We start from the raw sequence: 11,242 nt of genomic DNA, 5'->3' as shown, positions 1-11,242 counted from the left end.
CTCCAGCGATAGCTCGGAGTGCCCGGGAGTGCCAGGGACCTGTGTCCGAGCATGTCATCCCCGGCCTCTCTCCCTTCCAGCTGTTATCATGACCTTCCTTTAGAAGTTTACAGAAGGGATTGAACAGCCAGGCTGATCCTGCCTCACTCCTCAGAGGATCAGGACTCCTTTTTTTTCCACTTTTACCCTCATTCTGTGTTGTCGTTCGTGCTCTACCAACTCTGCCCTTCCCAGGACTCTGCAAAGAAAGCTCTTCACAGCCAAAAGCCCTCCATAAGCCAACACGGCCGGATGGGAACTGCGAGCTTCCGTGGGAACAGCTGCAAGAGGCAGTCGTGGCTTGCTGTTTGCTCTTGTGACTTTAGCCAGTTCCAGAGACATTTCCCCTGGTTTCGGGTGTGCAGTCAGTCCTGGGGACGTGCCGTCACTCAGGAGCTCTGCCTGGCACTGGCATTCCCACCGCTCCGTGTCCTGCTCTGGCGCGCCAGCCTCGGGAAGCCCGGGATAACACCTCGGTGGCTGCAGGACCACTGGGCAGCAGAAGCTGCCTCCGGACATGAACGCAGCTTGCCTTGGTCAGGCAGAGGCATTTAGCTTGGGTCTCGACCGTAAGGAGAATGGTCTTGTGCCACCTGTGACTGTACAGGCAATTAAAACAGTCGTTGACCTGTCCCTGCTGCAGCGTGAGTGCTTCGCAGACACGTAGCTGCTGCTGCTGTGCCGGTAGCATCTGGGATTTCAGCACTGTCCACTCTTGCTGGCCAGCAATGAATTCCTTTGCCCCTCAAAGGCAGGGGAGCTACCTACCTGCTCCATCCCTGATTGCTCTGTCTCTCATCACTCCCCTTTCAGGAGTAAGATCCGTTTTTCTTCTCTGCCACAGCCTACCTGTTACTAGCACCTTCTCAGAAAGCCTTTGTTTCCCTCGTTACTTAGACAGGAGGTGATTATAGCGCAGTCTTACATTTTTTTCCCCTGGATGCTTCCCAAATGGTTTGATTTTGTAGTGCCAGCGTAGGAGCAGCTCTCCCTCTTCTCAAGGGAAAGGCATTCCTCCCTCGCCGGGCAAGGCAGGGCAACCCTCACTTGGCACAGATGAATTCACCTTCCCTCCCAGGGCTGGCAGGTATGCGTTTGCCAAAGCGGGGGGACTCTTCCCTTCAGCTCTTCTGAATACGACTGCTCCACAGCTTTTTTTTCCTCTCTCTAAACTTCCCACCATAAAAATAATTGCCAGTTGTTCAGTAAATTTATCAGCTAATCCTTTTAATTCCACGGTTGTATAATCTGAGCCTGCCAATTTGCACAGTGCTGTGTGTATTCAGCTCTCCTCTTTTCTCCCACATGCTCTGACAGCTATACAAGGCCCCTGTGCAGTTCAGCTAAATAATGCCTTTAGACTCGCGCTTTGAAATTCTTTCTTTCTTGGATTTATAGCTGGCGTTTTACCTTATTTCAATCCCTTAGCTTTGCTATGTTTGGCAAATTGCTTTGTTGATTTTTGTGCTCTTAGGCAGGCTAACAGTTCAGGCGGGCTGTGGTCCTGCAGTCGCGGAGCTGAGCTGAGCTGGGTGTGGGTGGGCTGCCCCAGGCAAGTCTCACATCTCCACGGCACAACCTGCCCCGTGCTGGCACGAGTGCTGAGCAGAATGGGCTCCAGCTGGGAAACCGATCCCACCGCAAAATAACCTCACCAAAAAAAAAAGTATTTGCTTTAGACAGACTACTTTATCGACACCGCTCACCATGGGCCTGAGGGAGCTCTAGTGCCGGGCATGGGAGGGGGTGAAGTATGTGGTTCAGGGCACAACTACCTTTTTCCACCGCATCTTCCAGTCACATCGGGTTACGGTGACAGTCTCCCAGTCACCGCTGCAGCGATGTCGTGACGCAGCTGTGGCCGTCACCGGGCTGCCTCTGCCCCACCACCAGCCTCTACACCCACTGCATCGGCTTCGGCATCCACCTGGATGTTTTGCTGAGCGGCTTCTGTGCATGAGCCTGTTGGAAAACCAGTGGAGCCAGCGCAAATGGCATGAGGACGTGGCCAGGGCAGGACAGGGCTGCGGGGTTCGGCAGGAGAAGCATTTCGTGCTGCAGCAGCGGGTGGTGCATACTCCCTTATAGCTGTAGTAACCATGAAATCGGCTCAGCCGCAGCACCCGGCACGTTGAACTCGGTCAGCGCTGCTCTGTGGTTCACGAGGGGTGGTGGTGGCACAGCTGTTCAGCTGCTAGGAGCTAAATTTGTCAGGTCACACAAGGAGATGTGCTGGAAAACACATCAGAGCACCTTGCAGCCCAGCCTCCACCTCTGCAATACAAAGTATGCCTCGTTGGCACAGAAGAATACACGGGGACAGCAACTGGGGTTTCATTTTTAACTTTAATTGGTCATATAAAGAAAAAGCCCAAGATTCGGCACAGGGGGGACAGAGTGCCTTTTCCAAACCGTGCAGAGGAGCGGTGCTGGTGTCGCCTGGCAGAGCTCGTTCACATGCTGCTGTTTCAACAGATCCTTGCAGCTTTGCTGCCTGCAGTTCACAGCTATTTCCTATTCCTCGTGCGCAGGAACGAATCCATGTCTTTTCAGGACAACAAACAAGTGGTGGCAACTGTTGACAGTTAAATGCAGCGTGTGAGTGCCCTGGGTGATACACAAAGCTTACTGTGCCTGTGATCTTCCATTAAGGACCCCCAAAGGACCCTCAGCTTACCCACATCTGTCCCTCCCCCTTTCCAAGGCAGTGTGCTGCCCACCCCAGCTTCCCGCTGCTGCCAGTCGGGAGCTGCGCTGGTTCTCAGGGTGTCAGCCGCTTTCAGAGAATATATGTACCATCTCTTCACCCCTGTGGACAGTTCAAATCACATACAGCTTCTCAGCGGCTAGTAGGCCACGAAAACTGTCCGTGAAATGCCTTCAGCTGTAATTCCAGGTCTGCCTCACGTTGCTTCCCTTTGCTCCATTAGCAAGAGGATTTTTTTGCTCTGGTAACATTTCCAGAATCAAGTCTCCGAAGGACTGTTATCTGGGTGCTCCTCTACTCCATTCAGTGAGGGATTTTTTTGCCAAAGTAGGGCACATGGAACTTGGCAGCGGCACACCGCCCTCTGAAACTTGGTAACCCCTCCTTGCCATTGCTATAACTTAAGAAACTGCAAAGCAAACAGCCAGGCTGCTACAAAGAAATGTTACCTGCTGGCTGAATGTTAGTGTAGTGATTACAGCAAAACTCTCTGGAAGATTTTTAACTTGGGAGGATACTCGTGCCTGGCTTGAAGCAAATGAACAATGTCCTCACATGATGCTCTCTGCCCGCTCCACTTGGCACAGGAGCTACGAGAGCGAAGGCAAAGGCCTGCGCAAGCTCCGGGCACAGGCGGTGGAGAAACTTGCTTGGCACCTCTGAAAGGCAGAAGCACAGCTCTGCTGGCAGCAGCAAACAGCCGGGGATGTGTCCCGGAGGCCTCGACAGCCTATTCTGAGCAAAACACGAGTGCCGCTCTTGTTCTGCATGGCAGCACGCAAGCCGCCAGAACTGTTCCCAGGGATGATCGTACTTACCGTGAAGGAAGAAAAACACCTTGCTTTAGCTGTGGTTCAGCCTCAGAAATGCTCTCCTCTGTAGACATGATAAAAATAACACATTTAATAAAAATTGTATGGTATTTTTTGTCACTCTATTGGTGAACGCTTCTGAGCACCCTGAAGCAGCACCAGAATTACACTGGGCCATAACGAGTGCTCGCCGGGGAACAGGGCAGTCGCATCCAGGCTGTGACTGCCCAGGGAAGGGCCCTGCAGACCCCCGCGCTTGAGGGAGGCATACCTCGGGCAGGGGGCTGGTCACCGGCACGGCCCCGGTGTGATGGCCTCTGCACGGCGGGACGCGTTTCCCCGCTCCGCAGGGCACACACTGGCTGCCTTCGCAGGCGACAAGGCGACTCGTTAAGGCAAAGGCAGAGAGCCTTGCTGGGTGAAGCCTTACACACCCGAACAAGTGCAGAAAAGGATGTCAGAGGCTAGATACAAATGAGCTCTTGGACAGTGCTGAAATCTGTAGGCGTACTCCACGGCTCGAGCACCGTGCCCTCTCAAAACGCCACAAATGACAATGAAGTCGGGTAGAGGAGAGGAAAAGCCAGCGCAGCTCCGGGGGATTAAAGCAGTACGTCTGGGATGAAAGAGATACCCGACTTCAAATAAAACCGAACGCGTACCGCGCAGTTGCCATCATTCTTCCGCAGGGCTGTGAAACGGGGATGCCATGCGCGTGCCACGCCACGCCGACTCCACAGGCACCGTCTCGGCGCCCTGCCTTGTGGGTTACACGGCGGAATGAAACACTGGCGCTCGAAGCACCGAAGCAACAGTGCCGCGAGCCCAGGAGCGTGGTGGGACATCTGGTGAAGACACCGGGGAGGCTGCCCCATGGTGACCGACCGGTGGGCAGCCAGCAGTGGACGGTGGTGAAGGTGTCTCCAGAAACCCTCCTGTGCACCGCTGTTCTGGCTGGTGGGGTGCGGCGAGTTTCTGGAAGGGGACGAGTGTTTTTGGGGAGCGATTTCACCGGGATCCGAGAGCGGACTGGCACGGGAGCCGGCTGCGGGAGGGACTGGAGCCAACCTTTTGGTGACACAGTCCCCGTGGGGAAACCGGACCCTCTGCCGAGCCGAAGGCATGCGTCAGCTGTTCACAGCTCCTTCCTCCCCCATTTTTCACAGCTTAAGCATTTGGCCGGCACCTCCATCCACTCACACGGCAAGCCCTCTCACCTTCCGATCCCTTCCCTATTTCCAAAGCAGATTTTTATCACCTTGGAAAAGGGGTTTTAAATCTGTGCGGGTCACCTTGCCTTACCTCCTCCCCCTTCTTAGCCAGGGAAAGGGGCTCCCAGACTCCCGCACCTCCTGTTCTCCCAGTTACCCAGATCTGGGGTGCTCGTTTTCTTAAGGTGTATGCCACTTTCGTTTCGCTTAATTAAAAAGCACTGTTGACACTCTTTCCACATTTCCGCTTAGAAACACCTGCTGCTTTATTTGGGACAACACAAACCGGAGTTCGTTTGGCGGACAGGCTCCCCGCATCGTCAGTTTCGACGGCGGGGCGGCCAGCCCCTGGCGGGCTGCAGCGGACCGAGGTGCGATGGCTGCCGGCCCCTGACGCGGGGCGTACCCCCTCGCCCCTTCCCACACCGAGGCAGCGCCGAGCGCTCCCCCACGACAGCCCGGGGGCTCGTTGCCGCAGCCCGGCTGGGACATGGCCGGTTCAGACACCCACCCCCGCTGCTGCCGCCGCGCTCCCCTCAGCGCCACGGGCTCCCTGAGGGGCCGGTCCCCGTCCCCCCCGCCCCGTTCTAGACGCTTCCGCGCCCCCCGCCACCGCGGCGGCTCTTCCCGCCGGCGGCCCCCCCGCCCTCCGCCCTCCGCCTCCCCGCCGCGCTCCTCCTCCTCCCGCATGCGCGGTGCGGTTCTGGCGGCGCCGGCCGGGGGAGCGCGGCCGCCGATCTCTTCGCGCAGGCGCGTAGCGTCCCGCCGGCGGGCTGTTCCGTCGTCGCGCCTCTCCCCCCGCTCCGCCGGGGCGCATGCGCGGGCCGGCGGTGCTGGGGTTCCTTGTGTGCGGCCCCCCCCCCCCGGCGCCCGCGCAGGCGCAGAGCGGTAACGGAGGGGGCGGTCGGGCGCGTTCCGTTGGCAGCAGCCGGTTCCTGTCAGCGGCGGCGGGTGGCGGCGCCCGGTCCTCGACGGCGAGCGGAGCCCCCCGGCCTGGCCCGACCCGGTCCGATTCGCGGCCCCGACGTGCGGAGCGCCGCGCTCTCGCCTGCCGGTGTCTCCCCTCCCCACCCCGGGGCGGCGGAGGTAGCAGCCCCCCCCTCCCGGCCCGGCCCCCCCCTCCTCCCGCCGCTCCCCTCGCCCCTGCCGGGCCGCGGAGCTGCGATGCCCTCGGACTTCATCTCTCTGCTCAGCGCCGACCTCGACCTCGAGTCCCCCAAGTCCCTCTACTCCAAGGGTGAGTGTGGCACCGGGCCGGGGAGGCGGGGCCGCGGGGCGGGGGGGGGGGGAGAGCCGCGCCGCCGCCGCCGAGCCCCGCGCCGTTAGCCGTCGCTAACGGCCGGGCCGACCCCCCCCCCCCTTCCCCGCCTCCTCCTGGAGCCGGCGGGGAGCTTCGCCCGCCCCGAAGTCCGTCGTCTCGTCGTTGTTGTGTCCCGTCGTCCGCCCCCCCCCCCCCCGGCCCCGTCGTCGTCGTCCCCCGCCGTGCTGGCGGCGGCGGCCTGCGGGCCGCACCTGGATGCTCGGCCGCCGGTACCCCGCAGCGAGGGGCCCCCCGCGGTCGGCGCTGGGGTTGAGCCCGGGCTCCCCCGGCCGCATTCCTGGCCCGGCCGCGGCGGCCTCAAGAATGTGTCCCGACAGGTTCCTGCGCTCGGGGCCCGGCGGCGGCCCCCGCGGGAGCGGCGTCGCGGTGGGGGCTGCGCGCCCGCCCCGCGGGGCTCCATCCCTCCCTCTCTCCCTTTCTCCCTGCCGGTGCCGGTACCGGTACCGGGAATGCGGCCCTGTTTACCTCACCGTTCGGCGGCGCATCCGCGGGGATGCGGGCCGAGCCCCGCCGGAGCCCGGCGCAGCCCGGGGCGGGGGGGGGGACGACGACGGATGCCTGGGCCTGGAGTTGGGAACGAGAAGTAATGGGGCATGGGGAATACGGGCGGCTGGAGGTATCCCAAAATCTGCTCGTTAAAGTTTCTCGGAAAAGGGTTTCCGTGGAAGAAGAGGCCTCGGAGAGGACGTGAACGTTCTGATTTGGGTTAGAAACTGGCAAAAAGCCCGAGCAGCGGAGGGCTGGTTTTCAGCACGGTGGTAGGTTGCGGTACCGGTACCGGGGAGTTCAGACCATCTCCCGGCGTTTACCGCGTCGGTGGGGGTCTTGGGGGGGTGTGTGTGTGTGTAAACCGGCGTCATCGGCCCGTGGGAAGTGAGGCCAAGAGAGAATGCAGGGAATGCTGAAAGTAAACGAACGGAACGCCTGTTTTCATAATAGCAGAATTTTAGTTTTGACAAGTGGACGGTAATAAGGAGATGTGTGTTAGGGCAAATCTTGCCTACTGCACGAGTTCTTAGCTTCTTTTCTCTTATTTAAAAGACTTGAAAGTCACTACCAGTAGTTTGTTGAACACATCTGCCCACGGTACAACTGGCGTGGGGAGCACTGTTGGGGGTGTATGACAAAAGAAATTTTAATGTCTCTTATTACCCTGAAGTGAAGGTAGCTAATCAGAGTCTAATATTGTTACAGGAAAGATTAAACTTTTTTAGAATTTTTGGAACTAATTGTAATATGCTCATTAACTCTCAGTTGTGTCTCATTAGTGGTGAAGCTAAACAAAAAATACTTTAATGAGTCAAAGCACATCTTTAAAGCTCTCCAACTGCTCTAAGTCATTGTCTCGCTGTTCTGTAGAGATCTTAAAGTTATCACCAGTGTATAACAGTTTGTAAAATTTTTTAAAGATGTTAATACAAGGGTTTAAGGCTCTCCTGTTATCCAACACGTAGGTATTCCAATTGGTTTCAGCCCTAGTGAGGGCAATAAAAGGGAAAGAGTATTTTGAAACAGGGCAGTTCTAATTAAAAAAAAAAATGCAGGTGATAAAACCCCATCAAAATTATAATTTATCATACTGGATATTTGAAAAGTGCGCACTGTTAAAGTAATAGGTAAAACATTTAAAATAAAAAAGGTTCCATGTAAGTTGTGAAATCTCTTCAAGGACTCATACTTAACTGAGCAGAACTTGTGAACTCGCCAATCTTACTGTGAATTCTCAAAATTTTTTATATTTAGTGGAATGGTTGAGTGTCTGTTTCATGTAGGAAGAGGATCTTCCACTGATTAATCAAGAGTGTATTTTTTCTTCTGGTGGCGTTGATGTGGGTTCAGAGCTAGAAAGTGTCCAGAGAAGGTTGTTTGATGCTTAGGAGTGGCCATAACGAGCTTCGTGATCTAAACAAGATGGCATATGATAGAGGTGTATAAAGCAGTGAATGGTTATAAAGAGGTTAAAGCAAGGTTTGCTTTTCATATTTTGTCATAATAAAAGATCAAGGAGATGTTGAAATGCAATTTAATTTAAATTAAAATTTAGAACAAATGAATATACTTTTACAGAATGAATAATTAAGTGTTTCTCTTTGCCGTGAGGTATATTAGTACAGTTTTTAGCTGGATTTAGGAAAAGGTATTAGTGGTTATCTGATTAATCAGAACACACTTCAGTGTGCCTTTTTTTTTTTTTTCCTAGATAGATAACGGATAAACTTATCCTGTGGACAAATGCTCTGGATCAGAATATGAATACAACTGATGAGATAAAGGGAAAGGTCTGAACACAGTGAGAAAGCCACAAATATGCATTTGTGATGAGGGTGTGTTAGGAGCATGTAGTTTCTCGTAACTGGTCTCCTTTTAGAAATGCAGCTACCCTGCAGTTTGGAATCCGACTCCCAAATTGAATTGGGGCCAGTAACTTTTCCTCTGAATTGCATTCCTGTGTGTGCTTTGGGATGGCTGCGGTTTAATGATACCGGTCTTGTAAGTTTGTCGTTCGTGATCACTGTGATGTTTTGGAAATACAGAGATCACAAAGGTGAGAGAAGCTGTTAAGATTGGGGTGGTCTTGGGAGTAACTGAGGTTTTCTAACATACAAACTTTAGTTTATTGAAATTAAAGTAGAAGATTATTAGTGTGCTGATTAAAATGTACTTGCCTGCTCTTCAAAGTGAAGTTATATTTGAAAACCCAGTGAATCAAGATGTAGCTTACGCTAGTGCAATTTTTTTATGGTAGATTTTGTCCCGTTCCCTGGACAGACCGAGTTATGTCATCGGTCTGTCCCCGCGCTATGTGTTAAAGTTTTGGCTTGCATGGCCATTTCAGTTAAGGTTTTTGTTGTTCATATTCCTTTAAAAATGTTAAGCAGAACTTCTAAAAGCACACAGACCTAAGGTGAAATGGCAACGCAGACAAAGGGAGAGTTGTTAATTTAAAATTTGATCTGATAATTTGAGTTATTTCTTTTCATTTATGCATAGCTTGGGAAAGAAAATACTTTTCTTTGAGTACCTCAATACTTTATCTTCCAGTTTTTACTCTTGTAGGTGTGGTTTCATGAGCAGTTCCAGCCAGTATGAATTCCCACTTGCTGAGTTAAAGCAGTCTTGTCCCCTATCTTTTTCTTTGCTGCTCTGCTCATGCCAATGCTTACGTGGCCATGCAGTGAACTGGATTGGGGAACTGATCATGTTAAAATTAACTCAGCTTTTCCCTTATTCCTCCTCAACCCTGCCCCCCAATAACAAAAAGGAAAAGGGGAAGAGAAATGTTGATTTTTAACTAGGTGAGTATCCTGGTCGTGTTTGCTGTGGGTCTTTGTGAATGGCTTGTGCTGACTCAAGGAAAGGACATGTGAAAACTAGCAGTGGGGAAGGGTGGGACTATGTCTTTCAGCAGCAGTGCCAGTTTATATTGGCTTAAAATAATAGTGAAACTGTACTTAAGTTGCAGGCCTCTGGAATATGACTGGTTATAGCTGTTAAAAACAAGAGGAAAGCAAAGTGTTGATTCCAAGGCCTGTTGCTGAAGCTCATCCCTGTAGATCCTGAGGAACTGACCTGTGCTAAGGACTAAACCCCATCTTTTTATGTATAATCAATATTAAAAAAGGTATATGCTTTGTAACCATTGCAGATGGATGGTATCTCCTAATAAGAAGATAATAGAGATATACGGAAATGCATGCATTTTTGAATGCTGAAAATGTTTAGAATGTAATAGGTTTAATTCCCACCTTTACATAACGTACTGTCCTTTTTGAAATAAAACAACCCAAATGTGCATACAAATTAGTAATGTAGTAGAAGAATCACTGGAGCATAAAACCTAAAACCTTGAGGCTAGTTGTTCTGTGGTTGAATATCGTATGCAACATTCAAATATAGTAAAGTTAGCTATTCATTGTAAACAGGAAGAGGTGAAAAACTGTGATTAAAGCAGTTAATCAAATGTCAGGTACTAAATCTGAACTGATTAAATGTGTGATTAAGTTAGCTAATACATACCTTTTGAACAATTACAAAGTAACGTATGTGTACTAATAAAGTTGCATTTTTGCACTGCAGCAAGTATCATCAGAACTTTAGAACTTTTTATTCATATCCCCCCGCCCTGATTTTGCTTTACTCAGCTCAGTAACTGTAAAACTGTGAGACTTTCTGGAACTTGGAAGCAGCAAGAAAAATGTTAGTAGTCTCTTAAATAGCTCTTTTGCCCTAAAAATGTCATATAGTCAAAACTCAGTTTTCCTCCATGCTTAAATGTTAAATGATGGTAATCTACTTGTGTTTATTGATAATTGTTGATACAACACGTGGTTTTTGGTGAATTTTTTTTTTCCTACCAAAACTTTTTTCTTTCCATGATCCAAGGGATAACCCCAATAAGACAGTGACTGAATTATCAAAGAGGGATGGAACAGATGCTTTATAAAAATAGTAAGAGCCTGCTCTTAGTTTTGAACTTTAGAATTAGTACTAGCAGTTTTTAGGAATAGAAATAATACTTAGCTTCTTTTTGTAATAATTCTTAACTTCTTTTTGTAGCTCGCAGAAGGTGCCATGCTGGACAAGCAGTGCTGGGTGTTATGTGAGGGATGGACTGCATACATACGCCTGTTGCAGCTCTTCCAGCTGCCCCTGGGACATTCTGACTTAAGTCAACTGAAAGGGATTCTACCAAAGTTCCTTAAATTCTGCGTCAGACTTGTAAATGTCCATTTCTACTTTGAATCTTACCAGTTTATTGGCTTTAAAAAACAAAACTATGGAATGTGTTGCTGCAAGATGATTATGTGTGGTGCTGGGGGTAGGGAGGAGGATTTTGAATTCACAGCTTTTCACACCGTAATTTGAATATTCCAGTGACAGAGCTGTTTAAACAGACCTTTTTCCCCTGCCGTCTGTTCTCACCCATGTACTGTTCTCTGAATTGTGCCAGCACAATTGTTTTTTGTGGCTGCAAGATGAATAGGATTGGGAAATCAATCTAGAATGAGTATATTGTACTTTTGATAGGATTTTCTAACGCTGTTCTGCTCCCTAGTCTAGTTTACTCTGCAGCTGCACAAGTAGTGGCGTCAAGACAAGAAAGGGGGTATGGAGGACTGGGATTAAATGGTGGAGGAGGTAGCAGATGAGG

General features: G+C 51.4%; 1 protein-coding gene and 1 long non-coding RNA gene across 4 annotated transcripts in view; one reads left to right on the top strand and one right to left on the bottom strand.

Annotated features, from left to right (window-relative positions):
* Nucleotides 1-1,736: 1,736 nt before the first annotated feature.
* Nucleotides 1,737-5,160, bottom strand: LOC138687077 (uncharacterized). The gene is made up of 3 exons (XR_011326413.1): nucleotides 4,221-5,160; nucleotides 3,565-3,622; nucleotides 1,737-2,614 (listed from the first exon to the last, which is right to left on the bottom strand). It is a non-coding gene; the product is annotated as an uncharacterized lncRNA (long non-coding RNA).
* Nucleotides 5,161-5,482: 322 nt separating this feature from the next.
* Nucleotides 5,483-11,242, top strand: part of NFAT5 (nuclear factor of activated T cells 5) — a 77,451-nt gene continuing 71,691 nt past the window's right edge. Inside the window, exon 1 of one of the 3 annotated variants that reach the window (XM_069793183.1) lies at nucleotides 5,483-6,006. In XM_069793183.1, the coding sequence (XP_069649284.1) occupies nucleotides 5,934-6,006 (73 nt within the window). In that variant the 5' untranslated portion in view covers nucleotides 5,483-5,933. Of the gene's footprint in view, nucleotides 6,007-10,717; nucleotides 10,810-11,242 lie in introns of those variants that run through there. The other 2 variants (XM_069793185.1, XM_069793184.1) reach the window with 2 other exon arrangements.

Source organism: Haliaeetus albicilla, chromosome 10 (assembly GCF_947461875.1).
Source record: "Haliaeetus albicilla chromosome 10, bHalAlb1.1, whole genome shotgun sequence".
Classification (NCBI taxonomy): Eukaryota; Metazoa; Chordata; class Aves; order Accipitriformes; family Accipitridae; genus Haliaeetus; species Haliaeetus albicilla.
Note: the sequence above shows the minus strand (reverse complement) of the source record. Positions and strands in the feature narration are given on the sequence as shown.